Here is a 26,028-nt window from a genome sequence, read left to right as displayed (position 1 = left end):
ATGTTAATGCCTCGTATTTGCATCTTTGGTCGTCTCTCCCTGATAGGCGGCAGCGGAGAGGGTTTAAAATCCCATCATGGCGCTCGTCCTTAGTATTTTCTTCTGGCTGTTATTTGTTTTGGATGTTTCTGAACAGGTTTGGAAAGTAAGCGCTGTTGAGGAAATCTCCCGTTCTTGCTACAAACCAGTCCAGTTCAGCAGACCCGCGTTTATAAGGTAGCTAAAGGTTTGGGGGGAGTTTAAATAGTAATATTGTTTACATTTTATAAATAATCTCGGTTATAATTTACATTGTTCCTTCAGTAAGTAAAAGCTAACGGTATAAACTGTAGCTGCAAGCAGCAGTGTGGGGTTGGAGCAGAAATGGCAGCGTCCGCAGTGCTCTTCAGCTGCAACACTGACTGCATGTTACATGACAAACAGCCAAAGATTCTCAGAGATGTGAGCTTCTCTCCTGCCCGGGGGGTTTGGGGGAAAATGCTTTAAAAATTGACACTGTGACAATTGGTACCTTTTGTGAGGATTGGTCTGAAGATCAGCTGTTACCAATTTCATAAGAAAATGTGTGACCTATAAAATATGGTCTTATAACATAATGTTAAAAAAATGAAATGCAGGCCAGCTATCAGAGAATGTAGGTGTTTTTCATCTGTTAGTGTACAAGGAAAAGAATAATAGAATCAGAGAATATAGCAAATGTAATCATTTATTTAAATTAATGACATTTTTAACACAATGTTAACTTTTTAACATTGAAACAGTGCAAATGTACCAAAGAAAATGGAACAAAAAATCTTTTTTTCCCTTTTTTTAAAAATCACTCTAAATCAAGTTTTTTTTTTTTTTTTTTAAACACAGAATAAATGGAAAATAAATGCTGGGAACAATAAAAAAAAAACTTTTTTCCTTTTTTTTTTTTGTAAGTCCCTCTAAATCAAATTTTTTTAATACAAAATAAATGGAAAATAAATGCTGGGAACAGGGCGGCACGGTGGTGTAGTGGTTAGCGCTGTCGCCTCACAGCAAGAAGGTCCGGGTTTGAGCCCCGTGGCCGGCGAGGGCCTTTCTGTGTGGAGTTTGCATGTTCTCCCCGTGTCCACGTGGGTTTCCTCCGGGTGCTCCGGTTTCCCCCACAGTCCAAAGACATGCAGGTTAGGTTAACTGGTGACTCTAAATTGACCGTAGGTGTGAATGTGAGTGTGAATGGTTGTCTGTGTCTATGTGTCAGCCCTGTGATGACCTGGCGACTTGTCCAGGGTGTACCCCACCTTTCGCCCGTAGTCAGCTGGGATAGGCTCCAGCTTGCCTGCGACCCTGTAGAAGGATAAAGCGGCTAGAGATAATGAGATGAGATGAGATGCTGGGAACAATAATAATAATAATAAACAAGTACCCTGGTTCCTTAACATGTGATATGCCATCAAATATAGAATTTTTCCCCCCATTGTCCATTAGAAATAAAAAACTAATTCTGAATGATGGAATGTTAAGTTTAGAAGTACATGACATACTTCATTATTTACAATTCAAGCTGGAAAAACAGCGGAATTTAACTGCCCAGTTAGGCTGGTTTCTCTGGGTATTAGCCTACAAATATTTGTGTGTGAGCGCACATGCCTGTGTAGTGTGTGTGTGGAGCAGGGATGGCTGACTGGAGTGTGTGTGTTCGGGGAGAGAGAGAGAGAGAGTGTGTGTGTGTGTGTACTGTGTGTGAAGATGGGTCCATATCCTCGTGGGACTCAATAAATATGGTGACCTTTGACCTCTGGGGGCGTTATAATTTGTGAAAACGGCTTACATCTCAGCAATACCTGTACATTTTAAAACTAGGACTGTTGAACAATTAACATTTTTAATCACACTTAATCTCATAATTATGTAGTTAATCGTGATTAATCGCTAAATCGCAATGAAAAAAACACTCACCATCTGTTTAAATTGTACATTTCTATAGAAAATGTTTGCTCTGAACATCACAGCAGACTTTATCTACACCATAGCAGTTTAACTTCTTGAATATATGCTTGTATGTTCCATGTCACTTAGTCAAGTCAGCTTTATTGTCAGTTTCTTCGTATGCGCAGGTCATACAAGGAAATTGAAATTGCGTTTCTCTCTATCCCATGTAAAGACATAGACAAACATAGGACTGACATTAACAAGACAAACATTAAAGCGCAAGACAGAACCAAGACTTAGCCCACAATAAGGCTCATCTTCTCTATGATAGACAGTTTTATAGATGTGCATTTGGACTTTGGGTTTATTATGTCTATCCTAGTATAGCCTATTCTTTCCAAAATAATATTTCAGACATTTATTAGGCATATAATTTATTTAGCTTTTGCCATAGGAAGATCTATATATATGTACATACATCATGGCATGGGAAACCACAACAGCTTGCGCCAATTACAGTGGCCCCATTGTACCAAATCTGCATGTCTTTAAACCGTGGGGGAAACCGGAGCACCCAGAGGAAACCCACGCGGACAACATGCAAACTCCACACAGAAAGGCCCCTGTCGGCCATGAGGTTCGAACCCGGAACCTTCTTGCTGTGAGGCGACAGCGCGAACCACTACACCACCGTGCCGCCCGCATATGGAAAGTACTTGGAGAAATAAGACTCTATTTGCTTATCTGTAATGGCTGCAAGCTACACTTGCACTTCATAGAGCAAAGAGGAAGTAGTTTGACACCTGACAGTTCAGTCAAGTGAAGCAGTAGGCTATTTGGGAATCACTAGGCTAACGTCTGCATGCAGGTGAAGGTAAGGTAAGCTCGCACTGCATCGCATATGCAGGCTACATAATTTAACTGGCCATGTTGAGGGGTCATTTGAAGTTGTAGAGCTACAGTTTACCACAAAGTTGATGTTATAACTAGCTTTATTTTGCATGCCAGTCACCCGCCAAAATCTGCATTGTTCTTTACCAAAATGAGCCTAACTCACTGTTTTAAACACCCTGCGTTAATGGCAACATTTGTTTTAATCGCGAGACATTGAGATTGCTCTAACGTACTATTAACACATTAACTTTGACAGCCCTATTTATAACCAAATTTGAACGTTTTGAAATGTGAAAACTGTTATAAGCAGAGATTGTGGGGAATAGCTGAAAGACCATCTATGCCAGTTTTCATTAATATTGGGCAAAATTTGTGACCTGTGAAAAAAATCAGTTTTCACAAATTATAGTGCCCTCCAGTAGTCAAAGGTCACCAGATTTGTTAAGCCCCACTAGGATGTGGACCCAAGTCAATATACCAAGTTTGAAGTTGGTACATCAAAGCGTTCCTGAGATATGACCTCACATCCTGTTTGGTGGCTTCGCCGCCAATTTCGATTGGCTCTGAGGGGTGAACGCTTTGGAATGTCAAAGCGGCTGTGAGTAGAGATTGTGCGGAATGGCCTGAAGACCATCTGTGCCAATTTTCATTAAAATTGGGCAAAATTTGTGACCTGTGAAAATTTGCTTTCACTTTTGATAAAATTCAATATGGCGGAAAATGGCGCACCCTAGAGGTCAAAGGTCACCATATAATGGTTTCATAGTCTTAACTGAATAATCCATCCATGTACCAAATTTGGTTTCAACACGTGAAAGCGTTACTGAGCTATAACACATTTTCATTAATTATAGCACCCCCAGAGGTCAAAGGTCACCATATTTAATGAGTGCCCTCAGGATGGGTTCGAGTCTATGTACCAAGTTTGAACTTGGAACGTCAAACCGTTCCTGGGATATGATCTCACTTCCTGTTTGGCGGCTTCGCCGCAGTTTTCATTTGGCTGTGGCAGGCAAACGCTTTGGAATTTCTAAATGGCTATAAGTAAGTTTTGTGGGGAATGGCCTGAAGACCGTGTGTTCCAATTTTCATGACAAGCGGGCTAAATTTGCGACCCCTGAAAATTTTGTTTCACTTTCAACAAAATCCAAAATGGCGGAAAATCCAACATGGCGGAAAATGACGTCATAGGGTGCGTTGAACTCGGCTTGACCCAAGGATTCCAACGGTACCTGATTTTTGAAAATCGGGCATATGGCTCAAAAGTTACACTCATGGAAGCAACTCCAAATTTGAGCCACTGGTGGCGCTAGACCGCTTGACTTGCATACATGAAACTTGGTCACATTAATCAGGGTGCCATCCCCAATGTGTGTGCATAGACTTCCATTACGGAAGAAAGTTGAACAATAAATAAGAATACATAGAAACACAATGGGGTTCTGCAGCTTCGCTGCTAGACCCCCAATGTTGTACTGCCAACTAAACTGGAGGATGTGGAGAGAGAGAGAGAGAGAGAGAGAGATGTTTACAGAGCTGAGTTGATTCCAGGAACTATCTTGTTTTATGGACATTCTGTGATATTAAGTATAACTTGAGACAAAATATTCTGTTTTGTTTATCAGTTATAGAATGTAATCATTGACAAATTGCAGCAAGAGGAATAAAACACTTTGGTACATGCTGTTATGGGAAAATAATCAACTTCAGGGCATCACACTACTTTGTTGTGATTTTCTCCATTACAGCACTCATCACTTATATGATCAGTCAGTCTATTTACTCGTATTATTATGAATCTAAGACAGAAGTAATACGCAGATCATTTCACAGGGTACTTTGCATTAAAATGCATTAATTTTATTTCTTATGTTCATGCTTTGTAGAACATATCCCAGACCTCATGAGTATTTGAACATCACTGAGCTCCCTGCTTCCTGGGACTGGCGTAACGTTGATGGGATGAACTATGTGAGTGTGACGCGCAATCAGCATATCCCTCAGTACTGTGGCTCCTGCTGGGCCATGGGCTCCACCAGTGCCTTGGCAGGTATACAACCTGGACTATGATACACAACCCCAATTCCAAAAAAGTTGGGACAAAGTACAAATTGTAAATAAAAACGGAATGCAATAATTTACAAATCTCAAAAACTGATATTGTATTCACAATAGAACATAGACAACATATCAAATGTCGAAAGTGAGACATTTTGAAATTTCATGCCAAATATTGGCTCATTTGAAATTTCATGACAGCAACACATCTCAAAAAAGTTGGGACAGGGGCAATAAGAGGCTGGAAAAGTTAAAGGTACAAAAAAGGAACAGCTGGAGGACCAAATTGCAACTCATTAGGTCAATTGGCAATAGGTCATTAACATGACTGGGTATAAAAAGAGCATCTTGGAGTGGCAGCGGCTCTCAGAAGTAAAGATGGGAAGAGGATCACCAATCCCCCTAATTCTGCGCCGACAAATAGTGGAGCAATATCAGAAAGGAGTTCGACAGTGTAAAATTGCAAAGAGTTTGAACATATCATCATCTACAGTGCATAATATCATCAAAAGATTCAGAGAATCTGGAAGAATCTCTGTGCGTAAGGGTCAAGGCCGGAAAACCATACCGGGTGCCCGTGATCTTCGGGCCCTTAGACGGCACTGCATCACATACAGGCTGCTTCTGTATTGGAAATCACAAAATGGGCTCAGGAATATTTCCAGAGAACATCATCTGTGAACACAATTCACCGTGCCATCCACCGTTGCCAGCTAAAACTCTATAGTTCAAAGAAGAAGCCGTATCTAAACATGATCCAGAAGCGCAGACGTCTTCTCTGGGCCAAGGCTCATTTAAAATGGACTGTGGCAAAGTGGAAAACTGTTCTGTGGTCAGACGAATCAAAATGTGAAGTTCTTTATGGAAATCAGGGATGCCGTGTCATTCGGACTAAAGAGGAGAAGGACGACCCAAGTTGTTATCAGCGCTCAGTTCAGAAGCCTGCATCTCTGATGGTATGGGGTTACATTAGTGCGTGTGGCATGGACAGCTTACACATCTGGAAAGCTACCATCAATGCTGAAAGGTATATCCAGGTTCTAGAGCAACATATGCTCCCATCCAGACGACGTCTCTTTCAGGGAAGACCTTGCATTTTCCAACATGACAATGCCAAACCACATACTGCATCAATTACAGCATCATGGCTGCGTAGAAGAAGGGTCCGGGTACTGAACTGGCCAGCCTGCAGTCCAGATCTTTCACCCATAGAAAACATTTGGCGCATCATAAAACGGAAGATACGACAAAAAAGACCTAAGACAGTTGAGCAACTAGAATCCTACATTAGACAAGAATGGGTTAACATTCCTATCCCTAAACTTGAGCAACTTGTCTCCTCAGTCCCCAGACGTTTACAGACTGTTGTAAAGAGAAAAGGGGATGTCTCACAGTGGTAAACATGGCCTTGTCCCAACTTTTTTGAGATGTGGTGTTGTCATGAAATTTAAAATCACCTAATTTTTCTCTTTAAATGATACATTTTCTCAGTTTAAACATTTGATATGTCATCTATGCTCTATTCTGAATAAAATATGGAATTTTGAAACTTCCACATCATTGCATTCCATTTGTATTTACAATTTGTACTTTGTCCCAACTTTTTTGGAATCGGGGTTGTAGGTAAATATTTAACATAAGCTGGATCCTAAATGATGACCTACTGGATATATTGCGTATCATTTAACCCTTTCATTGCTAGCCTGTGTAGCTCTTGCGTAGATAATTGACACAGGCTGAATCCCAAATGGATCCCTGTCGGGCATGAAGAGCTAGCCTGTACCTAATGTGCAGAACATGTATATCATACATTATGCAGTGTGTGTAGAGAAGGAATGAAGTACATTATATCGCAACTAAACATGCTAGCAAAACCAACAGCTGCTATTGACCAATCAACATTGCACTGTCCTGTGCAAAAGGGAGAAAAGGGCCTGTATTATAGATCAGCGTTTCTCAACCACTGGGCCAAGCGCCATCTTGTGGGCCGTAAATTTTTATTTTTTTTTTTCCCCCCAAGTTGAAGCTAATTTTTAGTAGGGTACAATTGCTGTGCTGCATCCAGAGTCACATCCACCTCATTAGATATGTCAGACATGAAGTGGTGGTCAGCTAAGCTCACTGTTCACAAAGGGTTATTATTGCTGCGGTACCTTGCTAGTCATTAAAATGCCCTACGCTTGCATTGTTTTGGGCTGCTCGAATCAAACCATGAAACTGATAAGTTTCTTCCGGGTTTCCCTTGAAGCGATAAAGGGTGAAAGGATTTTACCAAAAGATGACGAGAAAGGTGGCTCTTGAACCTTTCACTGGCTGTGGTGGAAGGGAACCGAGTCAAAGAACTCTCGAGTTTGCAGTGATCACTTGTTTGTAAACTCATCTGATTTATTTTGCTTGGATTCGCAAATCACTTCTCTCACCATTTTCAGTTATTTCGTGATGTTTTGAAGTTCAGGAGACACTTAAGTCCTCAGATGTGTTTTTGTTTACTGTTTGATCGTGGTCGCCATATTGAAAACTAACGCGTATATAATACATGTAATACCCAGGTCTTTAAGGGTCTTTCTGTGGATCTTTGTGAATGATTTAACTGGAGAGGAGATCAGAGAAGATTGAGAATCGAGCAGCTGTCGTTTGTTTACACCTGACACTAAAACTTGTAGCATCCTAGCAATCATCACAAAGACGCGTACAAAAATTCCTCCTTATCCGGGCATAAACGATACAGTATTTATCTTGTAGTGTCCTGATTCCCAGATTAGTCATGAAAGTGTTCCGGAATTCCGGATTTTTAGATTTTCATAAAAATTCCTCCGGATTTTTTCCGCTAATGACAAGTCTTCCGGAAATACCCGGAAATCTGGATATTTGACAAAACTCTTAAATCTCCGGTTTTCCGAATGGAGAAATTTATTTTTCGGATTTTTCGCGTTCCTAGACGCGGCGTAATACTTCGCATCGTCCTTGCATGGGCGCGGTCCTTAAATAGCCCGAACATAGTTCATTGATTAAAGACAGGTGTTCTTTAACGGCGTGCATGCTGGAGCTCGTTAGGCGCGCCTTCAGGTGCACGTGCTAAGGCGCGCAGGACTGACACCGTTCTGCACAACACAATCGCACTAGAAAGCATGTTCAAGCTGCCAGTGTAGCTGCAGTCTTTTTAGTTGCGAATTACGAGTATTTTCTCGTGTTAATAATTCGCCATGTCAAAACAAACAAAACTTTCCTCCTTCTTTCGACGTGAAGAGAGGTAAGCAATTTATTATATATATATATATATATATATATATATATATATATATATATATATATATATATATATTTTTTTTTTTTTTCCATCAAAGTTGCATTTTGTGGTTTCGAAGCTAAGTTTTAGTGCCGTTTCTAGAACACAACATCAAGAAAACGTGGAAGAAACAGCAATAATGGAAGAGCCGGTTTCTAAGCTGCCTAAAACTAGCAATGGTAATTATTTTTTGTTACATAATGTACTCAGGCTGCCAGTCAGTGTGTGACACACACACACACACCCTACGCCCCTGATTTACATGAGAAATTTGGTATTCATTGGTGTGTTTAAATTTACAGACAGTACAAGCTAATGTAAACAATTGGTTTCAATTCGCATAAATATCTCATCTCATCTCATTATCTCTAGCCGCTTTATCCTGTTCTACAGGGTCGCAGACAAGCTGGAGCCTATCCCAGCTGACTACGGGCGAAAGGCAGGGTACACCCTGGACAAGTCGCCAGGTCATCACAGGGCTGACACATAGACACAGACAACCATTCACACTCACATTCACACCTACGGTCAATTTAGAGTCACCAGTTAACCTAACCTGCATGTCTTTGGACTGTGGGGGAAACCGGAGCACCCGGAGGAAACCCACGCGGACACGGGGAGAACATGCAAACTCCGCACAGAAAGGCCCTCGCCGGCCACGGGGCTCGAACCCGGACCTTCTTGCTGTGAGGCGACAGCGCTAACCACTACGCCACCGTGCCGCCCGCGCATAAATATGAATTGGAAATTTTTAGTTCACTTTAGCTTATGCAAACGCACAACTCTACTAAAAGATTGACAAACGAGGCTCGATGTCCCCAACATTGAAACCTGAAAGCTTTAGAAACTCTAACAGACCTTTACTTTTTAACAGGACTGTTTTGGGATTTTGCTGAGTTTACCTTCAACTGTCTGATTTTTTTCAAAGTAATGAACTGTGTAGCAGGAAAATCACTGCGTTTTCTAAATGCACTCCTGAAAATTACTCATTAACTAGGGGAATTAAATTAGATATTTTTGACATGTTAATCATTAATGTACATTAGGGTGCATCAGTTGGCCCCTAAAAATGAAAAGTTCCTCTGATCATGATGCATTTTTGTTTTTATGTTCCTTTTGGTAAGAAAACACACTGGGTGAAATATTTTGACAAAATTCAAAAGTTTAATGGTGGCACCAGGAGCTCAAAGTTATGGAAAAAGCTGCTATTTTATGACTTTTATGACAAAATTTCGATCACTTTTCATGAAACATTATGGCACCTTATATAGTATACCAAATATCTTAGATACACATTTTTAGTACATATTCTAAATATATTATCAAGCACAGTTTGAGTTTTAGCTGTTCATTGAATCATTGTTCAACTACTTTTAAACAATACAAATGTATTATGAATCACATTAATGCTTCTCAATCCCTTGCAAAGGTTCTTAACATGATCTCTGCGTCACAAGAAATCAATAAATGGAGTCCAACATTGTGATTCAAACCTTACACGAAAACATAAAATAAGCGTTTTTTGGCAAAAAATGAACCTCATGGTGCCACCATTAGACTTTTGAATATGGTCAAAAAATTTTACAGGATGTCTTTATTGGTGAAAAGGAACACCCAAACAAAAATGCATCAGATTTTATGAAAGTGAGGGCAACTGATGCACCCTAATGTACATGAAAGAAAAAGGCTTAAAAGTTATAACTTGTTTTAGTGAAAATAAGTACTAAAATGCACTAGAATGCAGGGGTTTGTGTGTTATGTTATTAAAATATCCCCCCCCAATATCTTAGTTTGACTTTCAAAAGTTCAGGGCTTTTTTCTTTGCTCCACTTTCATCTCTACCAGATCTTTACCCCAGCCACATATAAAAAGTTGTACGCCTCCATGCTCTTCCAGGTTTTCATCTGTGTGTCCGTGTAGAACGATGTCTGCAGCACCAGGTAGTTTGAGATGTCGGGGAACTCAACGGATGGATAATTTTCCAACTCCTAGGAAAAATCCTTCGTTAGCATGTAATGATCTAATCCCATTAAGTGGTTTCTGTATCCACTTGTTTTGAGTGTACTTCTTGGTTTTAATAACTTGCTTGTTTGCTGAACACAAACATGGCAGTAAGTTCTTGTGTTAATGGACCAGACTCCACTTTTTGGATCATTAATCCCTTTTGACTGAGAATGACCCGCATGCATGGTTTGGTTTCTGGCACATCCATACAGTTTTAAATACAATGCCTACAATGAAAAAGTTTGTTTTTATTGCATTTATTTAATTCCTGGGCTCCCATCTGTAACAGGAAGTGATGTTGCATCCCATTAATACACTTTACAATAGATTATTAGGTTCTAATAGAATAGATGAGCTAAAATAATTGGGGATCTTTTTTAACGGGCCCCGACTCATTAGAAGTATGAATAGATGGGCGTTTGTGGCAGCGGGGGCGTGGTCAAGCGCCGGTCGGTGACAGGAGGGCGGAGTCAGGGAAGGTAAGTGGCAGAATCACGACACCTGAGAACAATTAACCTGTGTTTGTGTGTGTCTTCCCAGTGACCGCGCCCTATTTAAGGAGGGAGAGTGAGAGCAGAGGGGGATCTCCGGACTAGACGCTGGCTGTGTGTGTGTGTCTGTCTAGTCACCGTAACGATTGTTCACTGAAAAGTGTGGCAATAAAGCCTTTTCCCAAACCTGATCTCTGTCCTGCCGTCCTCAGTGCTCCACCCACACGTAGGGAGTGTTACAGTGGTGCCGAAACCCGGGACGTGGAGCACCAAACCAGCAGCCCCATGGAATCCTCCCCGTTCACCGATCTGGTCCACGCCCTCGCCACGGCTCAGCAAAGCCAGCACCAGGCACTCGTCACTCTCCGAAAGGAGCAGGAGCAGCGCTTCGAAGCCCTGGTGCTGGCCCAGCAGGAAGATCGCGAGGCGTTCCGGCATCTTCTCGCGTCGGCGGGGTCCACCAGCGCTCCGGCCGCGGGCCCGTCTCCCCTCATTGTCACCAAGATGGGCCCGCAGGACGACCCCGAGGCGTTCATCACGTTGTTCGAACAGGTCGCCGAAGCCTCGGGGTGGCCGATCGAGCAGCGCGCGGCGCGCCTCCTCCCCCTGCTCACGGGAGAGGCGCAGCTGGCCGCGCTACAGCTCCCCGCCGACCGCCGGCTGGCCTACGCGGACCTCCGCCGGGCCGTCCTCCAGCGCGTGGGGCGCACACCGGAGCAACAGCGCCAGCGCTTCCGCGCGCTGCAACTGGAGGAAGTCGGCCGGCCGTTCGCGTTCGGCCAGCAGCTCCGGGACGCCTGCTGGCGGTGGCTGAGGGCCAACAATCGCGACGCCGAGGGAATCGTCGACCAGGTGGTACTGGAACAGTTCGTCGCCCGCTTACCAGCCGGAACCGCGGAGTGGGTCCAGTGCCACCGCCCGGCGTCGCTGGATCAGGCAGTCGAGCTGGCGGAGGATCATCTGGCGGCTGTCCCGGCGGCAGGACAGCAGATGGCATCGTCTCTTCTCTCCTCTTCTCTCTCTCTCTCTCCCTCTCCTCCTGTGTCCCGTCCCTGCCCCATTCCCCCACCGCGGAGGCGGGGGCCGGCTCCACCCCAGCCGGCCCGCCGCACCCGCGGTGCCCTCCCGTGTCTCCCTTCTGTGTCTGTCTCTCCCCCATCTCAGGTGAGTGAGCCCCAGATCACCGGTGCAGAGGGAAAGCCCGGGCCGGTTTGCTGGCGCTGCGGGGAGCCGGGCCACCTTCATGAGCAGTGCACAGCAATGGAAGTGGGCGCGGTGGTTCGGATCCCCGACGCGCCAGAGGCCGCCCTCGATCGGGCCGGAGCGTATCGCATACCGGTGAGTATCCAAGGGGCTACATATCAGGCGTTGGTGGATTCTGGTTGTAATCAGACCTCAATTCGCCAAAGCCTGGTTCAAAACGAGGCATTGGGGGGAGCACAGGGGGTGAAGGTGTTGTGTGTGCACGGGGATGTTCACAGCTACCCTTTGGTGTCGGTCCACATTATTTTCAGAGGGGAAAAATTTATAGTGAAGGCGGCGGTTAATCCTCGCCTTACCCACTCGTTAATTTTGGGGACGGATTGGCCGGGGATTCGCGGCGATGTCCGTAGGTGGTGTACGGCATGCCGCGAATGCCAGTTAGTAAATCCAGCGGCCATTCCAAAAGCGCCATTGCGCCCTCTACCGTTAATCGAGACCCCGTTTGAAAGAATTGGGATGGATCTCGTCGGGCCATTAGATCGGTCAGCACGAGGGTACCGCTTTATATTAGTTCTAGTGGACTATGCAACGCGATACCCGGAAGCAGTGCCTCTGCGCAATATCTCAGCACGCAGTATTGCAGAGGCACTCTTCCGCGTCATCTCCCGAGTTGGAATCCCGAAAGAGATTCTGACTGATCAAGGCACTACGTTTATGTCACGAACACTGCGCGAACTGTATGGGTTATTGGGGATTAAGCCGATCCGCACCAGTGTATATCACCCACAAACGGACGGTTTAGTAGAACGGTTCAACCGCACCCTCAAAAATATCATTAAGAAATTCGTAAGTGAGGACGCACGTAATTGGGATAAGTGGCTCGAACCCTTGCTGTTCTCAGTGCGAGAGGTCCCTCAAGCCTCCACGGGGTTCTCCCCGTTCGAATTATTATATGGGCGTAAGCCGCGCGGCATCCTGGACGTGCTGCGGGAAAATTGGGAGGAGGGACCTTCACAAAGTAAGAATGAAATTCAGTACGTTATGGACCTGCGCGCAAAACTCCACACGCTCACCCACCTAACTCAGGAGAACTTGCGGCAGGCCCAGGAACGGCAAGCCCGCCTGTACAACAAGGGTACGCGCCTTAGAGAGTTCACACCGGGAGATAAAGTACTCGTACTCTTGCCCACGTCGAGCTCCAAATTAATCGCCAAGTGGCAAGGACCCTTTGAGGTCACACGGCGAGTCGGGGACGTCGACTATGAGGTGAGGCGAACAGACAGGGGTGGGGCGCCACAGATTTACCACCTCAATCTGCTCAAACTCTGGAACGAGGAGGTCCCCGTGGCGTTGGTGTCGGTAGTTCCGGAGAAGGCGGAGCTGGGGCCGGAGGTTCAAAAAGAGAGTTTGGCATCACGTACCTCTCCGGTCCCCTGTGGAGACCACCTCTCCCCGACCCAGCTCACGGAGGTCGCCCAGTTGCAGGCCGAGTTTTCGGATGTGTTCTCGCCCCTGCCCGGTCGCACTAACCTCATAGAACACCACATAGAGACACCCCCGGGGGTGGTAGTGCGTAGCCGCCCTTATAGACTACCCGAACACAAAAAAAAGGTGGTTCGGGAAGAACTTCAGGCCATGCTCGAAATGGGCATCGTCGAGGAGTCCCACAGCGACTGGAGCAGCCCGGTGGTCTTGGTTCCCAAGGCCGACGGCTCGGTCCGGTTCTGTGTGGACTATAGAAAAGTCAACGCGGTGTCTAAATTTGACGCGTACCCAATGCCTCGTATTGATGAGCTGCTCGATCGACTAGGCACGGCTCGCTTCTACTCGACACTGGATTTAACGAAGGGATATTGGCAGATCCCCTTGACTCCATTATCCCGGGAGAAAACGGCCTTTTCCACACTGTTTGGCTTACACCAGTTCGTCACACTTCCGTTTGGGCTGTTTGGGGCGCCCGCTACGTTTCAGCGGCGGATGGACCGGGTCCTCCGGCCCCACGCCACCTATGCGGCCGCCTACCTGGACGACATTATCGTTTATAGTAACGACTGGCAGCGGCACCTGCAACACCTGAGGGCCGTCCTTAGGTCGCTGAGACGGGCGGGGCTCACTGCCAACCCAAAGAAGTGTGCGATTGGGCGGGTGGAAGTACGGTATCTGGGCTTCCACTTGGGCAACGGGCAGGTGCGTCCCCAAATTAATAAGACAGCAGCGATTGCGGCCTGCCCGAGGCCCAAGACCAAAAAGGGGGTGAGACAGTTCCTGGGGCTGGCTGGCTACTATCGTAGGTTTATACCTAATTATTCGGACGTCACCAGCCCGCTGACTGACCTCACTAAAAAGGGGGCGCCAGATCCGGTCCAGTGGACGGAGCAGTGCCAGCGGGCTTTCTCGGAGGTAAAGGCTGCACTGTGTGGGGGGCCACTTTTACACTCCCCTGACTTCTCTCTCCCTTTTATGTTACAGACGGATGCGTCGGACAGAGGGCTGGGGGCCGTTTTGTCCCAGCAGGTGGAGGGGGAGGATCGCCCGGTCTTATACATCAGCCGGAAGCTGTCAGTGCGTGAGGGGTGCTACAGCACGATTGAAAAGGAGTGCCTGGCGATCAAATGGGCGGTCCTCGCCCTCCGGTACTACCTGCTGGGGCGCTCTTTCACCCTCTGTTCGGACCACGCGCCCCTCCAGTGGCTCCACCGCATGAAAGATGCCAACGCGCGGATCACCCGTTGGTATCTGGCGCTCCAACCCTTTAATTTCAAGGTGGTCCACAGGCCGGGGGCGCAGATGGTCGTGGCGGACTTCCTCTCCCGTCAAGGGGGGGGGGAGTCGGCTGCAGGCCGGACGGCCGCCCGGCCTGAGTCGGGCGGTGGGGGTATGTGGCAGCGGGGGCGTGGTCAAGCGCCGGTCGGTGACAGGAGGGCGGAGTCAGGGAAGGTAAGTGGCAGAATCACGACACCTGAGAACGATTAACCTGTGTTTGTGTGTGTCTTCCCAGTGACCGCGCCCTATTTAAGGAGGGAGAGTGAGAGCAGAGGGGGATCTCCGGACTAGACGCTGGCTGTGTGTGTGTGTCTGTCTAGTCACCGTAACGATTGTTCACTGAAAAGTGTGGCAATAAAGCCTTTTCCCAAACCTGATCTCTGTCCTGCCGTCCTCAGTGCTCCACCCACACGTAGGGAGTGTTACAGCGTTAAAGTAGAAAAGGTTGAGAAGCCCTGGTCTATATTACACCATGAAACTTATGGCGTATTCACACCTACGTTGTTTGGTCCGGACCAAACGAACCAAATTTCCCTTGGTCCGGACCTTGTGGGTTGGTCTGAATACAAACCACCGAACTCTGGTCCGGACCAAACAAACGGACCGAGACCGAGCTGCAAGGTCGAACTCGGTCCGGGACAAAGGAACTCTGGTGCGGACCTTTTGGAGGTGTGAAAGCAGACCGGACCTAATCCGACAGTTTTGCTTTTTTGTACCTCAGGAGCTTCCGTTGTTTGTCGAGCATTATGGGAAACAGAGTCTTGACACTCCACCGCAAAGTGCAAACACTGTTTCGGTTGCCAAGGGAACCTTACAACAGTCGTTCAGTCATTCAGACCAGTGGTAGGCTAGACTACAGAATATAAAAAATGAGTAGGGGGCAAACGTGGGCCGAGGAAGAAACGCGTACCCTTGTGGATATATGGGCAGATGTCCACATATCTGAGCTTTTGGAGAGAACACACAAAAATGGCGACGTGTTTGCTGTATTCAGTGAGAAAATGAAGGAGAAGGGGTTCACGCGCTCCCCAGAACAATGTCGGCTAAAAGTGAAGAAACTCCGTCAGACCTACATTAAAATCAGGGACATTCTTTCAAAAAGTGGCGGTACTAGTGACGCAAAAAAGAAATTCATCTATTACGATGGATAAGGCGAATATCCCGACACGTACCTCCTCCGTCTTGCGTGAAGAGCCAGAACTGTCACAACATGATGTGCGCTCATCAGCGCTATCCTCCGTAGCCGCCTTGCCCTTTGTCGTCGTCGTTGATAAATTACTTGTACAACAGCATAGTAATCGCACAATTGTGAAAACAGTAAAAACTGGAAAAAACATATAGCTTTGATGACATTAAAAAGAATAACAGCACGGAAAGCCTCCATGACTACTTTTGAACTTAACGCTTTGTGCGCGTGTCGTCTCTGACCAATAGCTGAACGACCTCAGGGCGCGTGGCTTTGTTGACAGATTTTGGTCCGCTTAGTAAAATGTACAGTGTGAAAGCGAACCGCACCAAAATGAAAAAATAAAAAAAACATTTGGTTCGGACCAAAGCAAGTGAACTATCCTGGTCTGAATACACCCTTAGACCACAGCGCTGTGGAATGCATGAATCTGATTGGCCAGAAGGTCTGGATGAATTTTCTGTAGCAGCAGCTGTGACAGTCGTTCCAGTAAATCTGTGGATTAGCTACGTAATCTAAGACAAATAATAAAATGGCTGTTATTTAACACAGAAAAACATATAATCCTTAATATGGTGATGGAAGGCGTCTCTGGTGTAACAGACAGTAAGTTTTCCACCATGGGAAAGTCAGGACAGAGCAGAATATGCTTTCTGGTTTCTCTGTAACATGTAAAGCTGCTTTTTTTTGTGTGTGTGTGTGTGTGTGTGTGTGTGTGTGTGTGTGTGTGTGTGTGTGTGCAAGAGAAGAAAAAATAATTTTGCAAACAAAGCATTTGTTGTGGGCGGCACGGTGGTGTAGTGGTTAGCGCTGTCGCCTCACAGCAAGAAGGTCCTGGGTTCGAGCCCCGGGGCCGGCGAGGGCCTTTCTGTGTGGAGTTTGCATGTTCTCCCCGTGTCCGCGTGGGTTTCCTCCGGGTGCTCCGGTTTCCCCCACAGTCCAAAGACATGCAGGTTAGGTTAACTGGTGACTCTAAATTGACCGTAGGTGTGAATGTGAGTGTGAATGGTTGTCTGTGTCTATGTGTCAGCCCTGTGATGACCTGGCGACTTGTCCAGGGTGTACCCCGCCTTTCGCCCGTAGTCGGCTGGGGTGGGCTCCAGCTTGCCTGCGACCCTGTGGAAGGATAGAGCGGCTAGAGATAATGAGATGAGATGAGCATTTGTTGTTTCTCCTCATAAGATCGTATAAACATCAAAAGGAAAGGGGCGTGGCCATCAGCATACCTGTCCGTCCAGAACGTAATTGACTGTGGAGGGTCAGGGTCTTGTTTTGGAGGTGATCACTTGGGTGTGTATGCTTACGCACATGACAAGGGCATTCCAGATGAAACCTGCAACAATTATCAAGCCAGAAATCAAAGTAAGTAGTTACAGAATCCATATACGTCAGTATACACCTGTATGATTATAATACATACCGTACATGTGTTTACATAAACATTATTGTGAAAAAGTATCAGATTTGTTTAAGGAATGAGTTGCAACTCATGAATTTACTGTATTACATTTAAATATAATATTGTACAACACAGTAATAAATCAATAATGACGTAATTTCATTAGGGATTTCCAGCAGGTCATGTCTCGCAGTAGGTAGCTGAACAAACATGTTGTAACAGCGTGAGGTTGGCATCGTTTTCTTCCTCTTTCCAATTTCTGTGCGTGCAGAGTGTGATCTGTTTAACCAGTGTGGCACCTGCTCATTCTTTGGATCCTGTTCTGTTGTGAAGAACTACACTTTGTGGAAAGTTGGAGACTACGGTGAGGTTTCAGGACGAGACCAGATGAAAGCTGAGATCTACAAAAATGGCCCAATAAGGCAAGTTTCTTATAGACTGGTACCAAAATTCAAAAAAGTGCTTATTTAAGGAGTTAAAGGCATTTTTGAGACAAAGTCGGCAAACAGTCTTATTTTGTCAATTTGGATGTGCCGAATTCAAATCTGCAATATGCCGAGCTCTATCTGACCTCTGTTGACCTCTAGAGGTCATTGAACTTTGGGCCTGTAAACGTCTCAGCTGAACCCAGTTTCTCAGCTTTCTAAGGAATGAAATGTACTAAAATGATTAATGAAGTTAGCAAATGGCCTTGTTTGTTAAATGTTTGGGTGCTGAATTCATTTTTCATTTGTAAAACGACATATGACCTCTGATAACCTCAAGGTCATTAAACTTGGCCTATAGGCCTATGCATTTAACGGCATTTTTAAACTGACTTTACTCCCCCAAAAAGAATATGAACAGACAAAAACATGTACATGGACTGGCAATTAATGTTGTATTTGTTCCTTTCTATTTGTTTTTTGTCTGTTCATATTCCTTTTGGGGGAGTAAAGTCAGTTTAAAAATGCCGTTAAATGCATAGGCCTATAGACCCTTTTCAGTCACTTGACCTTCGTAAACGCGACCACCATTTTGGACATGTAGCGGACTTCGGCTTGAATTGGTTTGAATGCGAGGAAGGCGACAAACAGAGAACATACAAGAAAAAGGAGTGAGATGCAGAAAACACCTTCGCTATCCAGCGACGTAGGGCATTTACAGGGCGAGCAGAGGGAGAAATAACCTCAGTAACGACACATTAGCAACGCCGTACAGAAATAACAGTTTATGGCACAGACCCTTTCGGTTCTCGCTCATCTAGCTGCTACAATGACTGCTTAGACTGCAACAATAATACCTAACACACATTTAAGTATCCGTCGTAAAGACGTGAAACTCGTCGAGTGAGTTCATTGATAAGCTAACACAATCTAAAAGTAGACATACCATCACACTGCCCTGGCGCTGTGTACAGTTTACCTTCTATGGTTTGTGCACTCACTATTTACCATTACTTTCTCCAACCGTTGTTACAGATTACAGGGAACGGCCTGGATTTAAGAGACAAATACATGTTACTTTTGTTTTGAACACTTATTTGTAGGCAGTGCTTAATTTGTAAAGTGGGAGGTCCCGGAGCGCAGAGGATGAGCGGCTCCGGTGCGGAAAAAAAGAGGGGGGGAGGGGGGCGCGGCGCTTCTGGGCATGTTTTGTAATAACACTGCAAATTAAGTTCATCTGCAGATATTTTGTGGATGTCGTTTCATGAGAGAAATCACCAACAAGACAGATATCAAAATCAGACATTAACACTAAATAAACTTGCATTTTTTATTTAATTATTTGTTTGTTTGTTTTTTGTTACATAGTCAAAAGAGGTGTCGGATCACCGGATCCAGTGTAAATAGCTGCCGGAGCCAACGCCTGAGGTTCCGGAGCGCGCTCCGGCTTGCTCCCCCTCAAATTAAGCGCTGTTTGTAGGACACTGCCTCTGATCTGTCCTACAGTCTACCAACAGCAAAGGAACACAACACTAGCTAATGTCGTTAGCTAATAGCTACTACAGAAGAACAAAGAGGTTACAATGGGTTATTTTAGCCTATTTGGTTACACACTCGCCACCACAGAATGTTAACAGCAATGTAATGCCTTTTCTGGCTAATTTTATTCGTCTTACCTCCAACAAAGTGGTCACTACACAGGCGTTGGTATGCCGCTATCCATCTTCTCCGTCGGTCAGCATCTACCGGGATCCGATAAAATGATAACCCTTGCCTTGTTTGTTGATGGTTACTACATCCAGGTGCACAACAATATAGTGGCATGATGGAAGTCTTGCTGAAAATAAACACTTTCTTTGCTGCCGTTCCTCAATGCTGGCTGTGGTAAACTACTGATAGTACATGTCCAAAATGGCGGCCGCATTTGTCGTGACGTCACGTGAAAAGGGTCCATAGGCCAAGTTTAATGACCTTGAGGTTGTCAGAGGTCATATGTCGTTTTACAAATGAAAAATGAATTCAGCACCCAAACATTTAACAAACAAGGCCATTTGCTAACTTCATTAATCATTTGAGTACATTTCATTCCTTAGAAAGCTGAGAAACTGGGTTCAGCTGAGACGTTTACAGGCCCAAAGTTCAATGACCTCTAGAGGTCAACAGAGGTCAGATAGAGCTCGGCATATTGCAGATTTGAATTCGGCACACCCAAATTGACAAAATAAGACTGTTTGCCGACTTTGTCTCAAAAATACCTTTGGGTGTCACAATTCTGGATTTTGGTACCAGTCTATTACTTGATTATATGATTTCAGTAAGCACTCACTTAAGTGATTTTGTGCAATCACATGTTCACATGAGCCTGTTCTCTCTCCTCCATCCTCTCTGCACGGTAGCTGTGGAATCATGGCAACTAAAGGTCTTGAGGCATATGAGGGAGGTGTGTTTGCAGAGTTTCATGTCATCTCACTCATGAACCACATCGTATCTGTGGCGGGCTGGGGCGTCACTCATGATGGAGCAGAGTACTGGATAGTCAGGAATTCCTGGGGCGAGTTTTGGGTGAGATACTCATTCATCTTTTCTGTACAGTCAGAAACGCAAGACATAATATTATATAGACACGAGTGTTTTACTGGGAAATACACCACTTGTATTTTTCATACGAAATACATCGTGGATCTGAGTGACATATTTAAATAATATTAGCTGGCTTTTTTTCGTGGTATATCAGATATATTCCATTCAGTTAGCATGATACTGAACGAGCCGAAAACGAGCTCAATATCATGCTAGCTGAATGGAATATATCTGATATACCATGAAAAAAAGCCATTATTATTATTATTATTATTATTATTATTATTATTATGCATACAGAAGAGGGGAACCGTCAGGGCCTTCTAGGTCTTCAGAGAAGGCCCAAACATATCAGCATTTCAAATGTTATTACCTCCACCAAGGAGGTTATGTTTTCGGTAGCGTTGGTTTGTTTGTTTGTTGGTTTGTCTGTTAGCAGCATTACGGAAAAAGTTATGAACGGATTGCTCTGAAATTTTTTCCAGAGGTGTGACTGGGCACAAGTAACAATCCATTAAATTTTGGCGGTGATCCGGATCACCTTCTGGATCCCGGATTTTTTTAAAGGATTCTTGGCGGAGGTCTGCGCTCTCCGAGTGCTTTTCTAGTATTTAATTTCTTTCATTATTTAATTTCTTTCATAATTTCATTATAATTATTCTCTTCTAATTTGGCCTCAAATTTGCTTCAGAAATGAAAGGGTTACTGTCCTGAAAACATTAAAGTCGAGTTATCCAATGAGATTTTTTTGTTTGTTGTCTCTCGGCTGAGAAGAGTTTAGAGCTGGCTCACTCATTGGTTAGGACTTCATTGCTGGGACAGGAGGCCATGGCAGTGTATGTTTATGTAGGAAGTGACAGATGAATTAACCAATCAGAATTCGATTTATAGTGGGAGGGACCAAAAATATATCGCTATAGGCCTTCTCGAAAGCCAACGCGAGCTTAACCGCGAGTCGGCGCCATCAGTGCAGCAGTGAAGTCACCTTCCAGCCTATGTAGCGTTCATCAGTAGTGTTAGTGAAAGCTAATAAAGTGGTCAAGCCAGTATAGCACAAGCTAACAACTGAGAAACTAAGATTTGTGTCTCCAGACTCTTCTTCCACGCACACTTGCTACAGTATTTTTCACTCATACTTAAGTATTCATTACCCTGTCTAATTTATAGACTTTAGCTCAGTGTAATTTATAGACTTACACTAGCTCTGTGTAATTTATAGACTTTAGTTCATAGACTTTAGCTCAGCATTCAACACAATCATTCCTCAGCAGCTCATTCATAAACTGGACCAGCTGGGACTCAACACCTCCCTGTGCAACTGGCTGCTGGACTTCCTGACGAGGAGACCACAGACTGTATGGGTCGGCAGCCACTCCTCCAGCACCATCACACTGAACACGGGGGGCCCCCCAAGGATGTGTGCTGAGCCCCCTCCTCTTCACTCTGCTGACCTATGACTGCACACCAGCATCCAGCTCAAATCTTTTCATCAAGTTTGCAGATGACATGACTGTGGTGGGTCTCATCAACAACGGCGATGAGACAATCTACAGGAGTGAGGTGAGCCGCTTGGCCATGTGGTGCAAGGACAACAATCTCCGTCTGAACATGAAGAAGACGAAGGAGATTGTTGTGGACTTCAGGAGAGAGCACACCCAGCATGCTCCACTATCTATCGACGGTGCTGCAGTGGAGAGGGTGAGCAGCACCAAGTTTCTGGGTGTGCACATCTCTGAAGACCTGTCCTGGAGCAACAACACCGCATCACTGGCCAAAAAAGCCCAACAGCGTCTGTACTTCCTCCGCAAACTGAGGAGAGCAAGAGCCCCGGCCCCCATCATACACACATTCTACAGAGGCACCATCGAGAACATCCTGACCAGCTGCATCACCGTGTGGTACGGCGCCTGCACCGTGTCCTGCTGCAAGTCTCTGCAGCGCATCGTGAGAGCAGCTGAGAGGATCATTGGTGTCTCTCTCCCTTCTCTAACGGATATTTATAACTCCCGCCTCACCCGCAAAGCCATCAGGATTGCAGGTGACCCCACCCACCCACCCATCTCGCAGCCTCTTCAGTCTGCTGCCGTCGGGGAGGAGACTGCGGAGTCTCCAGGCCAAAACCAGCAGGCTCAAGAACAGTTTCTTTCACCGGGCGGTCAGGAGGCTCAACTCCCTCCCCCCTCTGCCCCTCCTCCCCCCTCTGCCCCCTGCTACAGATTCTGCTCGCACTCCCCCCTGCCCCCCCCCTCAGCATCTGACATGTCATCCTCACAGTTTCCCCCCCAACACACACACACACACACACACACACACACATCTCATCGTTCATTAACACACTGAACTCAGGGACCGCACATCTCACTTTACCTTGCTCATTTGCACTATTCCGCACTACCTCATCTTAACAGCTGCTAGTTTGTTTATACTGCTTATTTCATGTTTACCTGCTATACCTCAAGTGCCCTTGACTGTTTGTTTATTTGAACCAGTGTGTATATATATATATATATATATATCTCATCTCATCTCATTATCTGTAGCCGCTTTATCCTTCTACAGGGTCGCAGGCAAGCTGGAGCCTATCCCAGCTGACTACGGGCGAAAGGCGGGGTACACCCTGGACAAGTCGCCAGGTCATCACAGGGCTGACACATAGACACAGACAACCATTCACATTCACACCTACGGTCAATTTAGAGTCACCAGTTAACCTAACCTGCATGTCTTTGGACTGTGGGGGAAACCGGAGCACCCGGAGGAAACCCACGCGGACACGGGGAGAACATGCAAACTCCACACAGAGGGGCCCTCGCCGGCCCTGGGGCTCGAACCCAGGACCTTCTTGCTGTGAGGCGACAGCGCTAACCACTACACCACCGTGCCGCCCTATATATATATATATATATATATATATATATATATATATATATATATATAGTGTGTGTGTGTGTATATATATATATATATATATATATATATATATAAAAAATAATATGTATGTATGAGTGTTAGTCTACGTCTAGTTCTTATCTAGTGTTTACACTGTTTATATTGTCTGAGTGTTTAGTCTATGTCTAGTTCCTATCTAGTGTTTATACTGTTTTTATATTGTTTTTTTTTTCAATTATTCTATTTTTATTTATTGCATTGCCTGTTTGCACCGTGGGTCAGAGAGGACTGAAATTTCATCTGTGCTGTATGTCGAGCATGTATAGCATAATATTTGACAATAAAGTTGACTTGACTTACTTTTAAAAACAGCATTGACAACTACACACAACAGAGCGACTTGGCAGCCTGTCACTAATCCCTTACAAAATCCTTTGCCCTGTTGCTTTTTTGGTGTCTGGGTAAGTTTTGGCTGAGCTCAAGTCCCAGCTCTAACAGTAACGGTTTGCCACTGACATACACACTCTCTTTTCCAGCTTTTCAATGTCCATTGGTCTGTTTTTCTCTTGTAAATATACGTGAAGAATTTCTAATGAAGTTTTGGTTGCCTTTCAGGTGTTCAATGCGCCTTCCTCTTTCCCGGCAAACACAGAAATGGTTGTGCGCGTGCGCAGCAGAAAAGTTTCTCATTGGATATTCGCACTCTGATGTGTGACATTCTGTTGCCTTGACAACCATGCAATATCGTAAACCATATTCAACGCTCATTCTCCATTGGGTAGAGTGACGTGATACATGTAGGCTAAGTGATATGATAACGATATTGCATGCTATTAAACCAAATGAATGAAACCTGCTATAGACTAGAATACATGTTTTTATTCAATCGATAAAGTGTCCGGTATGGATAATAATTTCCGATATTGCACTCAGCTGACGTCACTCCCATTGTTTTCACGCTGACTAGACGCGCGTTGTCAATGGCGAACCAGTTCAGAATTAAAATTCTTTTGATTAACTTATGTATTTTTTGTGGATGTGTCTATATAATATAAAGAACGTTACACAGTGGTGCAAAGATATGAAGTGTATCTTGTGTTGAAAAATATATATCCATTCATCACTCGAAGATAAATTTCATATCTTAACGCCACGGTGTAATATCCTCTATGTATATGAACTGGGTCGTGTGTATTACAAAACAAAAAAACAGTCATAAAGACCCTTGTTTTTATTGCTGGTTTTACTTCCTAACCCTGTGCTCTGGGTCAGCTGTAACCTAGTCCAGCAAAACATCAAAAGCTTAAAACTCCAGTAAAAGCTTAATGTCAGAAAAGGAAACGAAGCAACTCAGACTTGTTTATCTAGCATCACACAGTGTAATGAAAAATGTTAATGGTTTTAATATGAACTTGATATATTCGCTGTGATTTGTACTTTTGTCCACAGGGTGAGGCAGGCTGGGCCCGGATAGTCACCAGCGCGTATAAAGAGGGTAAAGGGAACTGGTACAATCTTGCCATTGAGAAAGCCTGTGCATATGGAGACCCCATAGTGGCCTAGAGGAAGAGAAACTGTTAGAGCAGCTCTGTCCACATGTACAGAGTGGAATCCAACTGAGAGCAGCATTTACTACAGACCTTATAAAAGTGTTCTGGGATGGTGTTAGTAATGGAATTCATTTTTTGTGACATAAAATGCATTAACATACATTTGCTGTCATAGTGCTCTCTAAACCCTGCAATTCTATCACAATACTGTTTGTCTATGGATTATTATTGTATACTAATAGTAAATGATTTGCTTTTAATTAAAACATAGACCATGTGCTTTGTTTTAAATTATTATTTTATGTGTATTTTACACTTGCATATTTTCCTTAAATAAGTTCGACACAGTAACAGAACTACTACAAACATTGTTGCGTTGCATAAGTATTTACCCCCTTGAACTTTACTGTATTCTGGAAGTGGAGTGGATTTGCCTGGGATTATATGTCATGAATTTAGAAAAATAACCAATAATACTGAAGTGGTGGGAAAAGTTAATAGTTTGCTTTATTATTTATTACAATTGCTGCACTATTTTGTGTAGGTTCATGATGTTGAATCCATTTAATTTCCAGGTTGTGACACTGCAAAATGTAGAAAAGTTCGAGGAGTCAGTCTTAAGTTGTTGTTTTGTACAAAATAAAGTATTTTTGTATTATGTGTATATAATTGCAATTGATTGAATTTTAGGAGCGTGATCACAATATTGTTTGTTTATTTATTTTTAATGGTTAATTAATGCTTAATAATAGTACTCTTGTTACCTCTGCCAATTTTGTTGGAGGTTATGTTTTTGCCTCTGTTTGTTACTTGCAAAAATCGGAGATTTTCGCAAGTATGTTGATCTTTCGGTGGCACGGTGGTGTCGTGGTTAGCACTGTCGCCTCACAGCAAGAAGGTCCTGGGTTCGAGCCCAGCGGCCGGCGAGGGTCTTTCTGTGCGGAGTTTGCATGTTCTCCCCATGTCTGCGTGGGTTTCCTCTGGGTGCTCCGGTTTCCCCCACAGTACAAAGACATGCAGGTTAGGCTAATTGGTGGCTCTAAACTGACTGTAGGTGTGAATGTGAGTGTGAATGGTTGGTTGTCTCTGTGTCAGCCCTGCGAAGACCTGGTGACTTGTCCAGGGTGTACCCCGCCTCTCACCCATAGTCAGCTGGGATAGGCTTCAGCTTGCCTGCGACCCTGTAGAGCAGGATAAGTGGCTACGAATAATGGATGGATGTTGGTTTGTCCGTTTGTTGGTGCTCTAGCATCGTCATTTCTTGACCAATCTTCACCAAAATGCACAGGACAACTCATAGGGTCTCACAAAGACATCATTAGTTTTTGGCAGGTCAAGGTCACCAAGGTCAAATCTTGTAAAAACACCTAATCGGCCATAACTTCTGTTTCGTTGTGATTT

General features: G+C 44.7%; 1 protein-coding gene across 1 annotated transcript; it reads left to right on the top strand.

The window, feature by feature from the left end:
• On the top strand, positions 1-25,290 carry LOC132871731 (cathepsin Z). The gene is given in 7 exon segments (XM_060906187.1): positions 1-72; positions 74-216; positions 4,680-4,843; positions 16,967-17,146; positions 17,455-17,605; positions 20,005-20,170; positions 24,527-25,290. Coding segments are annotated over 7 exon segments (990 nt in total). The 3' UTR covers positions 24,641-25,290.
• Positions 25,291-26,028: the final 738 nt, after the last annotated feature.

The sequence above is a fragment of the Neoarius graeffei genome, chromosome 23 (genome assembly GCF_027579695.1).
Source record: "Neoarius graeffei isolate fNeoGra1 chromosome 23, fNeoGra1.pri, whole genome shotgun sequence".
NCBI lineage: Eukaryota > Metazoa > Chordata > Actinopteri > Siluriformes > Ariidae > Neoarius > Neoarius graeffei.
This window is presented reverse-complemented; position numbering and strand designations above follow the sequence as displayed.